This window comes from Esox lucius, chromosome 19 (assembly GCF_011004845.1).
Source record: "Esox lucius isolate fEsoLuc1 chromosome 19, fEsoLuc1.pri, whole genome shotgun sequence".
In the NCBI taxonomy this organism is placed as follows: Eukaryota; Metazoa; Chordata; class Actinopteri; order Esociformes; family Esocidae; genus Esox; species Esox lucius.
The window spans coordinates 27,175,185-27,193,708 of record NC_047587.1 but is presented as its reverse complement, the minus strand read 5'-3'; the positions used below and the strand labels follow the sequence as shown (position 1 = coordinate 27,193,708).

General features: G+C 41.0%; 1 protein-coding gene across 2 annotated transcripts in view; it reads right to left on the bottom strand.

Moving 5' to 3' along the window:
• cdh13 (cadherin 13, H-cadherin (heart)) overlaps nt 1–18,524 on the bottom strand; it is a 433,392-nt gene that overhangs the window by 166,422 nt on the left and 248,446 nt on the right. For both annotated transcript variants that reach the window (XM_020056601.2, XM_010894024.3), the window contains one exon: nt 12,671–12,815. In XM_020056601.2, coding sequence (XP_019912160.1) covers nt 12,671–12,815 — 145 coding nt within the window. The remainder of the gene's footprint in view (nt 1–12,670; nt 12,816–18,524) is intronic.

Genomic DNA, 18,524 nt, shown 5'->3' with positions numbered 1-18,524 from the left:
ACTTTTGGATAACTTTCAGAAAGTACAGTAATTTGACAATTTTACACGGGGTGTGAATATTGTAGTTTGAGAATACTGTTCTCTCCTGTTGGAGGTACTGTTTAGGGGCTACAACCTGAAAAATACAAATAAAGTTCTGTTAGCATATGCCTTGGATTTCACAAAAATCTGTTTTCCTTTAATAACTCAATGGTGATACCGTATGGATAAGGTTTCCCCACAACATCACATACCTCAGTGTTGTGGTGTAAGCACTGTGGTGAACACTAAAACACATTAATTACAGGTTTCTATAAGAAAGTGAAAATACTGAAAAAGCTAAACCAGGATTATGGCCTATTCTAAATTGTGGGTTAGGGCAAATTTGATATTGCCGGTTATCACACAGTTATGCCAAATGTATCAATCATTGAAATAGAATAGACAAACAGTTAGGTACTTGTATAGAGTGCTTAAGTTAAACTGAATAGAAAGTAAAACCCTCTCATAAAAGAAAAAGTCACGTGTGTTATAAGAGTATACCATACATACATATTCCAATAATTTAATAATTTACTCAAGAACATTGACCATGGAAGTATATAGTACACCTCCATATCTAAGCAGAGTAGCCCCTTCAGTCAATCTACAAAAGCCCAGAGATTTCTTAACACACTGGGCTCCACTGATATTACACTGACTTGGCTTGAAAGAAAGATAATGAGGAATTGTGGGATGGCAAGGCTTCCTGATCTGTGAAAAGTACTGGGTCTGTGCTGTGAGAGACCCAGGCGGCTGTGTGAGGAAATCCTAATGGTACAGACAAGCTGCCATTATGCTACAAATTACCTGCCAACATTAGTGTCACCCTCAGCCCAATCATTTTCTCTCTTGGTTCAATCTGGACCCTGGCCTCCCTGGCCCTCCAAAGGGGCATGTCGTGGCAATTAGGTATTGATTTTGTTCGCCTTTTATTTTCTGAGCCTGATGACCCAACACCCCTGCAGTCTCTCAGCTTTGCCACTCAGTGTTCAGTTCAGAAAGGGCTGCTGTCAGGCGAGCAAACTACAGGAGAGGGTGTTTCACTGCACAGAGTTGGTTGGAGTAGAGAACGGTTGAGCAAGTCTGGACTCCATTAGGCTTCATTAGAGGAATAGTTAAGGATTTTGGCAATGAGGCCCATTATCTACTTCCCCAGAGTCAAATTTACTTATGGATACCATTTTTATGTTTCTGCTTCTGAGTTTAAAGTAGCATTAGTGCAATGACTGGAACTTCCTAAATGCTTTCTGGGAGGAAATGTATGCTGTATTGACAAAGCAATTATATAGTACAAGAGAACATATTCTGGAATATATTTTGTATATATGCACAGAATAAAAAGAACATACTAATTGTTTTGGTTAATTAGATAAACATTCACAATGCCATTTTGAATTGCGACCAACCAATTGAGGACCATTGTTTTAGAGTGTTGTCAAATGTGGTTATTGGATACTGAAATGTGCTAATGGATTTTAGCATCATTGCAAAAGGGATCAATGCATGTTTTTAAGTTATGCTGTTACAGTAGCATGCAATGTTATTGGATGGAGCATCACAAGAGTAGACAAGATCTTTGCCCTAACCATTCATTTGTGTTTGTGTGTCTGGTGGTGTGTGTGTGTGTGTGTGTGTGTGTGCGCGTGTGAATGCAGGGGTTAAATTGTGCTTGAGCAAAGGGTCGAAATGGGTCAAAATAATCATTTTAACACTTTAGATACAATGCTGTAATCTATAACCCTGTGATCAATCAATGTTTTCTCTGCAGACCCACTCTAAGTTCAACTCCGAAGTGGCTGCTACAGGCTGCTGAGCTCCGGGATATTTGGTTATGTGAATTCTGCCTACAACAATAATTAATTGAAATTGAATCAACAAATCCCTTGAAGCTTTCTTAAAAAAATCTAAAAAGGTTTTGCCTGAATCATAACAACAGATTGTTCATGAACAGGAGTTCATATTAACTGTGCAATACACAGAAAAACTATGTAAACATAGACATTCGCTCTTCTTAGCCGGCAAAAATCTATGATGATAAAAGGCCAAGGAAACTAGATGTAATTACACCATTGTTTAACATGAATGCAAGAACATTAGCAACTTTACTTGAAAGCATAATCTAGGCTACAAATGTCTCTAAATTTCAGTTTGACCAGAATACAAGAATGTTGCTAAGGCGGCAGAAAAACCAAGTGCGTCCCAAACAAGGCTATATGAGTTGTCAGCCAAAGGACAGCGTGGCTGCAGAATGTCATTACACTTTTGACTCATTTTCTTTACAATGGTGTCTTTTCATTAAATGTCTGGCTTCACAGTGGTGCCCAGGCTGGATGCTGTGATTATTATATCAGTGAAATCTGCATAGCAGTAAAACCAATCAGAGCACCATTTTAATTACTGACGCAAACATGTTGAGGTGTAACAGCCGAGCCGGTCATTACATTTTTGTGTTCTGTACTAGTTTTTCTGTCTCTTTGTTCAGTTTAGTCCTGTAAGTGAATTGCTTCCACCTGTATCTAATTTGACCCCTCATTATGTCCCTATTTAAATTCCTCCTTCGCTAGTATTTCTTGTCTGCCATTGTTGCTTTTACATGAAGTTGTGCTTGATGTTCCTGGATGTTCCTTGAGTTATGTGAATTAAACTACCTTTATATTTGAACCTCTGCATCTGTGTCCTGCTGCAACCTCCTACTCATACGTGACATGAGGGAATAATATGGGAAATATTATATGAGAACTCTTCAGGCTACTACACTCACAGAGATTATAGTCTAGGTAGACACATTTTTTTTATGTGTAAACATATACAACTCTTCAGTAAGGCTTCCAAAAATATCTTAACTATATCTTGGGTGACACTTGTAGGAGCTCATGGTCTATCGCATAACCTCTATTCAATATCTTCATTATTGGGCAGGTCGGTGACACTGGAAACTTAATTACAGATAGCTTATTACCTTCTCTTTGTCCCAGCCCTGGGCTATTGGTTGCACGTAGGAGAGGTAATTTGTATTGATATTACTCTTTTCAAAAGGCAATATTTACACAGGCAGCCCAATTCTGAAATTGTTGTTTTGACCAATCAGACAAGCTGTTTCTCCAATAATGGAACAAAAACAAACTTTGATGCTAACGCAGTCGAAAGCTTGTCATTAAGATAATGTGTGTTATTAGAAATGATTCAGCTAATGTATGATAAATCTTCAGAAGATATTCCATCTAATAAAATGCATTTTTAAAAGGTGAATGTCACGCGGAAACGAGTGCGAATATCTAGGCTTGAACACGCTTGTCAAACTGATTCCAGTGTCTTCCTGTATTTGTTTATTCCTTTCAATTGGTTTCCAATTAAAACCTAGACAACTAGGTGAGTGGAGTTCCTAACTAATTAATGAATCAATCAAGCACAAGATTCTCACCACCAGGACGAATACAGGGCTCCCCTACTTCGCAAATCTCAATTGAACCCCTATATGTGTGTATGTGTGTTCTAGGTAGGCGTAAAGTTGTGCTCAAAAGTTTGCATACCCTTGGAGAATTGGTAATATATGTACCGTCTGTAAATAAAACATGGGTGAGGAGGCAAAACATAGGTCTTTTATTTCTTATGGGATTCACATTCAACTGTAGGTCAGAACATAATGGCACAATCATAAACAAAACATGGGAACAAAAAAAAAATTAACTGACCCCTGTTCAAAAGTCTGCATACCCTTAGTTATTACTAGTGTGTATTTCCCCCTTTAGAATTAATGACAGCGTGCAGTCTTTTGTAATAGTTGTCTATGAGGCCCAGAGTTCTTGCAGGTGGTATAGCTGCCCATTCATTTTGGCAAAGTGCCTCCAGGTCATGCAAAGTCTTTGGTCGTCTTGCATAAACTGCACGTTTGAGATCTCCCCAGAGTGGCTCAATTATATTAAGGTCAGGAGACTGTGATGGCCACTCCAGAACATTCACATTTTTCTGCTGTAACCACTGGAGGGTCAACTTGGCCTTGTGCTTAGGGTCATTGTCGTGCTGGTCCAAGCGTTTCAAGCATCCCATGCGCAGAAGAAGAATGCAAATTGCCTGCCAGTATTTTCTGATAACATGTTGCATTCATCTTGCCATCAATCTTGCCACAAGATTCCCCAGGTCTTTAGAGCTCAGACACCCCAAAACATCAGTGAGCCACCACCATGCTTCACAGTGGGGATGGTATTCTGTTCACTATAGACCTTGTTGACCCCTCTCCAAACATAACGCTTACGGTTGTGACCATAAACCTCTATTTTGGTTTCATCACTCCAAATTACAGTGTGCCAGATGCTGTGAGGAGTGTCAAGGTGTTGTCAGGCATATTGTAACCAGGCTTTTTTGTGGCATTGGCGCAGTAAAGACTTCTTTCTGGCAACTCGACCATGTAGCTAATTTTTGTTCAAGTGCCGTCGTATTGTGCTCTTTGGAACAACCACACCGTCTTTTTCCAGAGCAGCCTGTATTTCTGAGGTTACCTGTGGGTTTTTCTTTGTATCCCGGACAATTCTTCTGGCAGTTTTGGCTGAAATCTTCCGTGATTTACCTGACCTTGGCTTGGTATCAAGGGATCCGCAAATTTTCCACTTCTTACTAAGTGATTGAACAGTACTGACTGGCATTTGCAAGGCTTTGGATATCTTTTTATATCCTTTTCCATCTTTATAAAGATTACATTGTTACACATGTCTTTTCACAGTTCTTTTCTGCTCCCCAGTATCTAGCCTGCTCAGTGCATCCAAGTGAGAGCTAACAAACTCATTGACTATTTATACACAGACACTAACTGCAATTTGAAAAGCCACAGGTGTGGGAAATTCACCTTTAATTGCCATTTTCACCTGTGCGTGTGTCTGTAACAAGGCCAAACATTCAAGAGTATGTAAACTTTTTATCAGGGCCATTTGGGTTAGTTCTGTTATCATTATGATTTATAAAGGAGCCAACAAGCGATGTGATAATGTCACAACTGCTCCTCCGTGACGTGTGTGTGTGTTGGGTTTCTCGTTGGTCTCGCTGCTGAATGAGTTTCTCTCCTGCGCACTTGATTCTGTCTGTGTGTTTGTTGTCTGTCCGTTCCGGTCTCCCGGGCAACGAGTGAGGGGGCGTGAAGTCAGCACTGAGGTGATTCCTTTGCCCAGCTGCTCCGACTCCTCAATCACTCACCTGCTCCGTCTCGGCTAATCACCAGCGGTATTTACAGTGAGGGAAAAATGTATTTGACCGACTGCTGATTTTGTACATTTGCCCACTGACAAAGAAATGATCAGTCTATTATTTTAATGGTAGGTTTATTTGAACAGTGAGAGACAAAAAAAATCCAGACAAATGCATTTAAAAAATGTTATGAATTGATTTGCATTTTAATGAGTGAAATAATTATTTGAACCCCTTTCAATCAGAAAGATTTCTGTCTCCCAGGTGTCTTTTATACAGGTAACGAGCTGAGATTAGGAGCACACACTTGAAGGGAGTGATCCTAATATCAGTTTGTTACCTGTATAAAAGACATCTGTCCACAGAAGCAATCAAGTAATCAGATTCCAAACTCTTGGCCAAGACCAAAGAGCTGTCCAAGGATGTCAGGGACAAAATAGACCTACACAAGGCTGGAATGAGTTACAAGACCATCGCCAAACAGCTTGGTGAGAAGGTGACAACAGCTGGTGCGATTATTTGCAAATGGAAGAAACACAAACACGAACTGTCAGTCTCCCTCGGTCTGGGGCTCCATACAAGATCTCACCTCGTGGAGTTGCAATGATCATGAGAATGGTGAGGAATCAACCCAGAACAACACAGGAGGATCTTGTCAATGATCTCAAGGCAGCTGGCACAATGGTCACCAGGAAAACAATTGGTAACACACTACGCCATGAAGGACTGAAATCCAGCAGCGCCCGCAAGGTCCCCCTGCTCAAGAAAGCACATGTACTGAAGTTTGCCAGTGAACATCTGAATGATTCAGAGGATAACTGGGTGAAAGGTTTGTGGTCAGATGAGACCAAAATCAAGCTCTTTGGCATAAACTCAACTCGCCGTGTTTGGAGGAGGAGGAATGCTGCCTATGACCCCAAGAACACCATCCCCACTGACAAACATGGAGGTGGAAACATTATGCTTTGGGGGTGTTTTTCTACTAAGGGGACAGGACAACTTCACCGCATTGAAGGGACGATGGACGGGGCCATGTACCATCAAATCTTGGGTGAGAACCTCCTTCCCTCAGCCAGGGCATCGTGGATGGGTATTCCAGCATGACAGTGACCCAAAACACATGGCCAAGGCAACAAAGGAGTGGGTCAAGAAGAAGCACATTAAGGTCCTGAAGTGGCCTAGCCAGTCTCCAGACCTTAATCCCATAGAAAATCTGTGGAGGGAGGTGAAGGTTCGAGTTCCCAAACGTCAGCCTCAAACCCTTAATGACTTGGAGAAGATCTGCAAAGAGGAGTGGGAAAAAATCCCTCATGAGATGTGTGCAAACCTGGTGGCCAACTACAAGAAATGTCTGACGTCTGTGATTGCCAAAAAGGGTTTTGCCACCAAGTCCTAAATCATGTTTTGCAGAGGGGTTGAATACTTATTTCACTCATTAAAATGCAAATCAATTTATAAAATTTTTGACAGGCGTTTTTCTGGATTCTTTTGTTGTTATTCTGTCTCTCACTATTCAAATAAACCTACCATTAAAATGATAGATTGATACTTTCTTTTCCAGTGGGAAAACGCACAAAATCAGCAGGGGATTAAATCATTTTCCCTCAATGCAGGTCCTGACAAGTCCTGACGTCCTGTCCCTGCCGGATCATTAAGTAACCTAGATATGTTTACTGCTTTATTCCGTGCTTCGGTTGTTCCCTGTCATTTCGTGTTCGCCTGTTTGTACCAGTGATTCTGTTTTCCATACCCTACCCTGGGAGATTCACCTGCCTTCCCTGGATTTCTGGACCTGCCCTGCCACGCCACATGGATGTTCACCTGGGATATCGGATACCTTTCACCCCGCCACTCGAATTACTCACCTGCTTCACTTACATGACCTCCGACCCACGACCCTACTCCCCACCCCAACCCCTCCTTACCCCAACCCCTCCTCACCCCAACCCCTCCTCACCCCAACCCCTCCCCAACCTCTCCTCACCCCAACCCCTCCTCACATATCTCACCGTCGTTGATTTTGTCTGTTTCCAATTCATATTCTTTACTATTTTACTGTGCCCAGTCTGCCAGAACTATGGAGGCATCCCTCACATTCACCAGCGCCAGTTGTTCAGGAGATGTCAAAACAATGGGTGTAAACAAAGTCATCAATTACAGTATCGAAGCCGAAGACACATTCTAAATACTGCTTTGGATCGGACTCTGGCCCAACCCATTGGTTGAGACCAGGAAGATGAATCTGATGGATTTTGTCGTGTTGGGCCGGGGGAACGCTCAGGAAGGTCTACAGATCCAGACAAAAGAAACTAAAGTGGGCGGGGCGTAGCGTTTGGCCGGAGTGTGAGTTTTGATAGACTAGCAAACATAAAACACCCTAACACCCTTATGACAAGGAAGTGTAGCAAGGCAGGCCAGTTCATTCTAAGCTGTCAAAAAGGAGGAGTTGCTCGGGTATAACAGAAGAAATATAGGGAATAACGCCAAAAAAGCTATCGCAGGAAGAGGGAAAGAACCGGTTGAAATTTACAAACAGCCTTGGGGCATGCATGGCAGCAGGAGATAAGATAGAGATAGAGGGAAAAAGGAACAGAAAAATAGGTTAGGTAAACAGGTAAGAAAGACTTGCCAGGAGACCTGGACTGTTTTTTGTGAAGTTTTAGTTGACACAGAAATTTCCAGAGCAGTTTGACATTCTCAATGAATAGTTAGCATTTTAGTAATTTAGGTGATATTCTAATCCAGAGCAGCAACACATGCAATCGTTTTAAGTCATATATGTGGAGCGACCATTGTCCCATCAAGCCTCTGCTGTTTCCTTGAAGAGTTTCATCATCCTGAGCCGACCAGGCCTCATTTTGTGATAGGCTCACATTATACCAGAGACGTTCCACGCTGTTTATTTTGCCTAGATGCTGTAATTTTGCCTAGATGCCGTCGTGTTCTGGTAAGGCAGGCTGCTGTGACAGCAGCGTACCTGACATCAGTAGGAAAAGGCTCCCTTTCCTTGTCAACTGGCACACTGGAAAAGTGTGCTCTTCACAAATGTTTTCAATTGTGCTGGATAGTAACTTAGTATCACTGAAATTGTTGTGCTGATGAATACATTACAAAGCTTCTCTCCTAGAGGTTTAAGTGATGAATAGCCTTTGAATGTTATACTTCAGGCCTAATGCTCCTCTTGTTAAGCTGTTTTGTACTGATGCATATCTGCCTCTCTCATACTAATTGCTAAGTTCTTTGTCCAATAATTGCTATCCATGGAGTCTTCAAGTGTTTTTTTCACATTGTGTTTTTATGGACACACACATGTACACATACATGACGTTATCCACATATACCTAACTCCTATTTAAACTAATTTACATACCAGGATAGCAATTCAGTAATCATGATGTCATTGTTGAATGTAAATGGCTAGTGGTAATTGTTAAAACGTTGCATTCTATACAATTTTACCACTGTCAATCAGAGACGATGTGCAGGTGCATTTTTATTCTGTCAGAGTTCATAGAATAAAATAATAATAATTCTATTGAAGTTAGGTTTTTCCCCTCTCCTCCCTTTTCTTAGTTCAATTACGTTCCATTTGTTTTGCTCTGCTCGCTGCCATCTATACCGGATGGTTGTCAACAACATTAATATTAACCGAATTACCAATAACTCAGTCCCCAATGTATAGAGCAGATATTTCTTGACATCTGAGGGCTATAATGCTTAATTTTGCAGTGCATTAATGAAATTTTTCATGGCAATATGCAATGACTTTATCAAGTTGGTCATGAAAACACGCTAATGGGGGTAAAAGGCAGTTTGGCGTGGGGCTTGATTGAACCTATGCTTTAAATGTCCATTGAATGGTTGGGATTGCAAGCCCAAAGTCAATCAATCACAGAACTGCAGAATCCTGGAAGGACTGTTACGTTTGCTTCCTTTGTAACTTTTGCAATATTTTGAATTATGTTTTGGTATTACCATTCTTTTAAATAAGAAATAAAAACGAGAGCAGATAGTACTCCAGGCATCTACTGCTAAGATTCAGGTGACATGGCATGACATGGGAACGGCTAATGGCAACTAATGTAATAACAAAGTTATAATATATTGCTTTAATTAAAGAGGGTTAACAACTTAAAGAGGGTTAACAAGTAAAACATTTTACATAGGTAGTCCATGCTGTAACAGCTTCTACACTACGATTAGGTTCTTCTTGAAGAAATATAAATAATATGCAAGGTAAAGAGAGGGATAAATAAAACCAAAATAGGAACCAGGCAAGCCTAGTTAAGTCAGCCCGCAATTGAAAGCGATGAATGTTGTTGCCCCCACTGGGGTCACCCAAATGAGAGGCAGTCTTTAGCCACTACACCACGGAACTGCATGCTTATCAAGTATCAGTACAGAGTCTCGACATTTTGTCACGCATTAACATCACGCAAAGTTTGAATACTTCACTGGACACTATTAAGCATTGTGTTAAACTGACTAACGTTTCTTATTAAGTTTACGTCCACCATAAACAACATCTATGAAATGTATGGCTTTTGCCACTGGCCGTTTTAACAGCTTATTAGCCATTCGTGAATGACATTAATACAATAACTATAGGTGATGATAACTGACATTTTCGTCAAGTGAAAAGACAAGAGAATCGTGTTTTCGGCAAAGATTTTGTATATCCTGAACAAATCCTAATGGATAATTTGAAAATCCACCAGAAATATAATTGTAAACAGTTTTATTTTAGGCTTCCTAAAACGTAGCTACTGAAGGTTGTAGCCAGCAAAATTTTTGTCTATTCTGAAGAAATACTCTTTTGCCACTGGCTGTTTTAACAGATTATTAGCCATTAATGAATTACATTGATAACTATCAATATAGGTGACTATAACTGACTTTTTCGTCAAATGAAGCTTGAAGTGTAGCCAGCGAAGCTTTTGTCTATCCTGAACAAATCCTGATGCATAATTGAAAAATCCACCAGAACTGTTTTATTTTAGACCTGTGCAGTTTTGTCTGTCCTGAACAAATCCTAAGTCATAATTTATTTTGACTGAGAAGGGAATCAGTCAGTCAGTCAGTCAGTCAGTCAGACATTCGCTCTTCTAGGCCGGCTCCACTGGCACAATCAGGCACATATCACACAATTTCTTGCTGCAATTTCAGAAAAACTGAAATGCAACAAATGCCCTTCTCCTCTGGCAGAGTTTTGCGTAAAAGTGGGGTTAACCCTGTTGGGTTGGTGGGCCAGGACAAGCTGGGGGTCTAGGACTTATCCACCTCTGTGATTAATGAAGAAGGGGCCACAGGTAGGATGCTGAGTGACATAAGTTATCCTGAGTGACATGGGTCATCCTGAGTGACATGGGTCATCCTGAGTGACATGGGTCATCCTGAGTGACACGGTTCATCCTGAGTGACACGGTTCATCCTGAGTGACATGGGTCATCCTGAGTGACATGGGTCATCCTGAGTGACACGGTTCATCCTGAGTGACACGGTTCATCCTGAGTGACACGGTTCATGCTGAGTGGGTGACCAGAGAGGTGGGTCTAAATTAGAGAAACATGGCCAGAGCATCACATGATCCCTTTGGTATTGGTGGAAGCATTATTATCCCTTCAACCCATCTCCCAACCAGACACCAGCCTTATTGGTGCCAGCTCTCAGGAGTAGGGCCAAAGTGCACCAAATTCATCTCATTACATTCTGCTGACACTGTGTGTGATGTGTCCCCCACTGTCCCCAATATTCGCTTCCACCAACCCGGAGCAGGGCAGCAGCCAAATGAAAGCAGGGTTGAATTGGCTCTCATGTACATCATCAGTCCCCATCCCTCATCTAAATTTGATTTACCATGGCAACTGTACCAAAGGGATTTTAGATGAAGACATAGTCAAATTAAATCAAGCCCATAACATCTATGAAACACATAATTGCAAATAAAACAAATCAACATCTTAAATCTAATTAAACTGAGTCACAGGAGGACCTGAAGGTACTTTTTAGATACAAATATAAATTAATACCTTTATATAGCCCTTTAGATTCCAGAATCACTTGTTTTGGCATGTTAGTTCACTGGGAAACCATAATAATTGTGCCCACTGTTTTGCCTACTGTTTCATAGCCCCAGTCCCAATGCTAGCTTGTACATCATTATGCCTTTGTTAGCCTAGTTGTATTGATCCATATGGCCATATAGTGCAGTTGAAGACTATCGTCACCATGGGGAATAACTGTGTTAGCCTACTGACTGCGTGACTCATTTCTCTGTTTGCCTGCTGACTTTTCTCGCTTATCTGCTGCGGCGGCTGGTGATGGAGTGTTATGTACAGTATATTTGTTTGTGTGCTAATGATATGAGCACAAGTTAGCTCTTTACAGAGTAGGCTCTGATATAATCTCTGCCCGGTTTCATTACCCTTTTGTGTCACACAAATATTCTCTCTCTCTCTCTCTCTCTGTCTTTGTCGTTCTCTATCACTCACAAACACACTAAAACAAATGCACACACCTAAATGTACATGAACACAGACACACACACACAAAGCACAGTGAAGAATGTATGCGGAAATATGTGTGGTCCAAGGGAGCGTGAGGTCCTCTGCAACTGGTCTAAACCTCAGGGTTGAAGTCTTCAAAGTAACTAGCCCAGAGAGGACAAAGGAGAGGGACAAGAGCAGAAAAGCCCCAGGGCCAGCTGAAGGCCATAGAGGAAATGTGAGATGGTGGCGAGTTCCCGGAGCTCTGCTCTGGCTCACTGACTTCCTCATTTCTGCAGACCATAGAAACAGTGAGCAGAGGGAGATGTCATTCACTCACCAAATGGTCTGTTTCAGGGGTGATTCACTGGACAACAAAAACACAACAACAGCCACATCAACTGGAATAAAAAGCTCACTGATGATTTACACCGTTTGTTAGTAGCATTGTGGGAAAAGGTGTGTACACAACGTATGTTATTTTGACACATGCAAGGGGAAGAAATCCACGTCTTTCAGAGATTCTTGTTCACTGATTTTTTTAAAGCTCTGGTGTCGGTAGATTCTCTGTGGATTTATTTTAAAATGGAAGATACAGTAAATTCTGTTCTCAAGTACCGAACACAAATAATCAATATGACAACATAATTACTCCTGCAGTTTCCTGCCCCTCCTTTGTACTCTCACCTTATCTCAGAGACAAGCCCACTTTTAATGCAACAATCTGAAGTTTCGCAGAAGAAAAGTCACAGATGGCTGTGGCAGACGGTTGCTAATGATGCAGCATTGCCACGTTTCTCGACTTTCCCCTGGAAAAGAGTCGACTGCAACAGCAAACAAGCTGATGCAAAAACGGGGAAGGAGTACTTCATCCTCATCCAATCAGAAATGCCTGATTTAGTTTTTCATTGCAAGACAATTTGCTACAGATGAATATGACACTGGTCAAACAAGGCCGAAGAGAAGCAGAGAGAGCTGCGTTCCCATACCTGTAGGTGAGCCCTCCAACACCTCTCCAGCATAGCGGGTCTCCTTGAAGATGGGTCTGTTGTCATTCTGGTCATTGACATCAACCTGCAGGCGTACAGGACCCTCAATCAGCCTCCCGTTTATGTCTGTCACGGACACCTCCAGCTGCAGAAAGGAAAACCAAGGGTCAAAGGTTAGGACAGTAGTTCAGTTATACAGCTAGCATGGCAAAGTGTAAACAAGGTGATATTCATTTAAACTAGTGAAAGCAGAAAATCGCTGATTGTCTGTTACCTGAAAGATAAACACATACTTTAAATACATAATATTGTATCACTACTGTAGGCTAATAGTGTATTATTTATTTATGTCACTTTATTCAGCGTTTTCTCTCTTATTTCTGTTGTTCATGTGTTTGGGCAGAATACGCCAGTTACTGCATAATTAAGAAGATAAAAAAAGATTAATTTTAGAAAAAAGCTGTAACATAACAAAATGTGAAAAAAGTTAAGGGGTTATGAATATTTTCCGAATGCAGGCCTTCTAAAATGAAATAACCAAGCCTTAAACCACAGGAAACTGTTCAAACACACTTGCCACTCACAAAGAATGACTCTGTTGTATGCTTTCATTAAACTGAGGATTCTTTCGTTCGCCATATTTAGATTTCTCCTCTCCTCACCACATATAATTCTTACCTTCACCTCTCCATCTCTGCTTCTCGTTCCTCTAAGCCCCTGACTCTGTGTAAAATAACTAAGTGATGAAAGGGTCTCTCTCCTATTCAAAACGATTATTTTGAATATAATGGCAATATTGTTTGATGACTTCAATGTCCAGGAAGATTATGTTTTCTGGAGAAATCTTAAATGGGTGATCTTCTGACCAAGATGGGTTGTACATCCATGTGAGCATTACACTCTTATTACATTTCATTCTGTCTAGACACTGTGCCTAACCAACTGAGAGAGTCTCGATGGCCAGACCGAAAAGCAGCAACAAAGGCGTGCTACCCTGTTTTGGCCCCTTGAGGAGGTTCAATTGGTGTCACTGAGCCTGGGTCCTCTCTAGGTTTCTTCCTAAAATTCGACCTTCTTAGGGAGTTTTTCCTAGCCGCTGAAATTCAACAATACTGTTGTTTGCTCCTTGGGGTTTAAGGCCGGGTGTCTCTGTAAAGCACTTTGTGACAACTGCTGTTGTAAAAAGCGCTTTATAAATACATTTTGATTGATTGATTGATTGAAAAAAGATGGATCCATTTTATGAAAAACATCACTAATGTTACTTTTCTGTTGAATCGCAAATAAGTCAGACCTACTTGATACTTGATCGAATGCCTTTTTCAGCATGAAGGGATATAAGACCAAGGTTCATTAGATAATCTCTGGGAGTACATTATATTAATGAGATGACTGAGAATGAAAAATTAGCAGCTGTTGGAGATGATGCCAGTTTTTAGATGAAGCAAGTTTCCTCAGCAATGTAGGAAATCTGTAGGCCAACATCTTTGGTAATATCAATTAATCTGTTTTGAGGAGAGAAATCAGCCTGTATATGTAACCCATAAAGTAAAATGCAACAACAATTGATGTCCTGCTACAGTATGTAAAAACTGGTTGATCCTGTAATAGATGTAGTTCAATTGTTCATATTTCTTCTTGTAATCTACTGTAAGAGTATTAACAATCATATTGTTACAGAGTTTTGGTAATCCAAAAATGTAATTACTGATTACAATTTTGGACAGGTCATTACTAACTGTTATTACATCAGGTAACCTACCCAACCCGTTCATTGTGCAAGTTGAAAGACAAAAACAAAACACAGTAACCTACTACGGCAAATAGTTGTTTGGCATTGTCATTATGATGTGTCCATGTCGAAAATTGTATTTGTTATTTCAGAACACAGCAAACAATTTACAATCGTCAGATGTGAAATTACATTAAATGTGTTGGCAAGGTAAGGCCGCGCCCAATCGTACAGGTGCTAACTACCTCAGGTTGTTGTTTTCCAGTGGGCTGGTCTCAGTGACTGTAACATTATTGTCCTCGTGCGGGCACAGACTTGCCAAAACGTATCTCTTCTCGTGTGTTCTATTAATCCCATTATATTAATATTGTGACTCAATATGATTCACAAACACCAGAGCCCTTGATAACTTTTAATTTGTGTCAGCAAATCATATAACCTAAATGTAATGGCCAGTTTGGACCAATAGAATGTTAATGTCGGAGTCTGAATGGGTTGTGGGTGGGGTCTGAATGGGTTGTGGGTGGGGTCTGAATGGGTTGTGGGTGGGGTTGAATGGGTTGTGGGTGGGGTCTGAATGGGTTGTGGGTGGGGTCTGAATGGGTTGTGGGTGGGGTGAAGTGGTAGTGAAGATGCAATGCATGCAACAGCTTTTTCAGAGAATTTCCATTTGCTTGTTGCAACAGTACATGTGTACCAGGGCAGCAAATTAGGCCAATGGACTTCCTTTGCCACAGGGACACCAATCCTGATTTTAAATATTTTCTTTTGTCTGAGTTTTGGTCCTATTCAAAGACAGGCTGTTAGAAATAAATATGGAAACAGATATCTTTCTCGTAGGAACTGACCAAGTCCAAGTTTGACTGTTGACAATTTAAATTAACTAAAACATTTGCATAAAGAAATATGATAAGGCAAAACTAGTACAAGAAAACGTACATATAAAGTCTATGAAATAGTGTTCTTTTGCAATGTGTTTTTGTTTAATTTAAAATCATGTTGTTGACTATGTCATATTCCCTTTCCTTGTCAACCTGGTTATGCTGTGGACTTGGATTCTGTTTAAGGACTCTGGACTGATTTATTCACCTGCTCTTCTTCTGATTATGCAAAAACATTGATGGGCCAAAATGTTGTGTACTCGTATAATCTTTGTGCGGTTCAGCCAGAAGATGACTTGCCACCCCTCAGAGACTTGTTCCTCTCTAGTGTTCTTACTAAGTCTGGAGTATTTCCTAGCCACTGCACACTAAATCTTGTTGCTTGTTCTTTAGGGTTTCAAGCTGGATATCTCCAAAAGAAAATGTGCTGATGTAGATTAGATTAGATTCAACTTTACTGTCATTGAACAGTACAAGTATAGTACATCGAAATGCAGTAAGCATTTAACCAAAAGTGCAAATAGAGGGCAGAAAATGTAAAGTATTAATATATGTATATTGTATATTACAAGTGGAATTTGCAAATGTACAATGAAGGCACATGTAATACAAATGGCAATACTAAATGTGCAATTAAGGCAAATAGAGTAGGGCAGAAAGTTTTAAAAAAATGATGTAAAGTGTATGCAACAAGTGAGATAATAGTTGTTCAGGAACAAATGGCAATTCTAAATGGCATTCTAGATGGCATGTAAAGGGCTTTATAAAATAGATTTGATTGATTAACATTATTTTTGCCCTTCCTTTTAAACCATTATCTTAAATAATTCAAAAAACGCATCACCTGTGTTGCCTTCTGAAGAGTAAAGAGCTATATGCAGTGAAAAAGTAGATTTTAGTTCAGTGAGCACAACAGGCTACTCTGCCATCTATTTGCTATCCATACACCCCGTCTTTACGTACATACAGCAGTCATGCCAGTGCATAGGCTTGCTACAGGCTGGTAAATGGGAAAATAATGGACCAGTGAAAAAATATGAAATAGCTCCCCAATATCGTGGTCTATAATGTATATATTATATATTGAATGACTACAGAGCATTTAATATACAGCTAAATTGTGATTTAATGCGCCATTGACTTCAAATGTGTCTTTATTTCAGGGGTATTATTATGCCTTCCTTCTCTTTATGTTCCTGGTTTGTTTGACAAATTTTCTGAAATGATTAAACGATGCTGCAGTAGAGACTTCAGACCATTAACCCTCTTACTGGGGGACTTACCCAGCAGGCCACAGGCCAAACAAACAAATTCCAACATCTGACACAAACAAGCAGAGTTTAAAATGTGTTGTGTGTTCCACAGCACTGCTTAGTCAACGTACCTGACTACTGAAACAACCCCCGTCTGAGAGCCATTGAGCATCTTAAATGGGACACACTTCAACACTGAAATGAGAATGCCTGTAGTCCGTTGTCCCTTCCTGTCATAGCCTGAAATACTCAGTATGCTTATTGTACTGGCTATCTGAAGATATCAAGCACCGGCACCTCGAAAGTGTTTCACCCCAGATCATTTGAACAGATAATGAAGAGAAGGAGCCACTCTAAAACTAAAATGAGATGAAATGAAATTAGTGAAAGATGTCGCTGCTGTCATTCTAACATCACCTCGTTCTATTGTACCACGACATCAGAATAACAAATGCCCGTGCTTCCTTCTCCGCCATCTGATAGGAGAAGCCAACGGGATAATTCCCCAGAGAGATCAGACCACTGGTATCCATCACGGAGAGTGGGCCAGTGGCAAGGCACTACTCCTATCTTATCTAGCACATTAGCTCCTCCTGCTCCCCTCACTACCAATATTGCATGACATCACTCCCCCTCTCTATCGTACAGGTCATCCGGTCTCTCTCTGTCTCTCTCTATCTCTCCCTGTCCACTTCCAGTAGCGGGCCCCGGGCCCAGATCACAAGGCATAATGGTGGTAATGACAGAGATGCAAGTGTAGGGGTTAGCAGCCTAATAGCCCAATACATCATGAACTTCTCTCCGTTTCCTTGGCAAGGGCAGTCGGTGGTGAAGCAGCAGGTTATACCAGATAGACTACACTATAGTTGCAGGGTATTTATGGGGCGGGCGGGGGGGTGGGGGGGATTCTCCTCTCTGTCTTCATCAGCAAAACTGCTGACTCTCCCCTAATGGTGCATACACAAGCAAATTTCCATCTTCTCCAACCATATCCCATGGAAGCGCGCACACAAAAGCATATCGTGTGTCTCTAGGTATGGACTGTATCTAGGTTTGTCAGAAAAATCGAACCTCATGAATGTTTCACTGTGTATTTGTTGTATCATATGTGTGGCCTAAAAAGCCACCCAACATGAGTAGAAACACCATTAAATCCGAAGAATAAAGCACTAATCTTGATAATCAACCAACCCACACAAGCCCACACAATGAAGTGAGAAAACAAATACATTTAAACAGAGATAACAAGTTTGTCCATGGATGTACAGAGACTTCTTTCAGAGACAGGGTTTTATAAAACGTTGTAGGCCTACTGCGATTCTCTCTGACACATACGCACCTCACAGCATGGAAGTGACTCAGATACTATTAGCTGTTAGCAAGACACTAACATCTGATCATGGGAGAATGTATCACATCAACAGAGCAGTCATCTGCATGGGAGACATAAACAAGTGCCTTACATAAGCCAGACATCAAACACAGGCCTGCATACTGTATGCCTGGAACAACCTTTGATTTGCCAGTCTCTCTCAGCGCACCTCAGCTAAATGACACCACTTGTACTCTTACCTCTGTTGTTTTCATCCATTCCCTTTCTTCCAAATATCTGAGGGCTGTTTCCACCCTGTCAAGTGCACCTACTGTCACACTGAATCTTTCGATTGCATTATACACATAATGTCTGTGTAGTGATGCGAATTTCCTGCCTTCCTTTTATTTCTGATTTTAAAATAAAAATTATTATATTCAACTAAAGCCAGTCTGTGGCAAGGTGAGGTAAAATGAACATGCCCTGGAGCTTGTCTCCCTTCTTGTCTCTCTGCGTGTCCCTGCTTGTCTCCCTGCTTGTCTCCCTGCTTGTCTCCCTACTTGTCTCCCTGCTTGTCTCCCTGCTTGTCTACTTACTTGTCTCCCTACTTGTCTACCTGCTTATCTCCCTACTTGTCTTCCTGCTTGTCTACTTGCTTGTCTACCTGCTTGTCTGC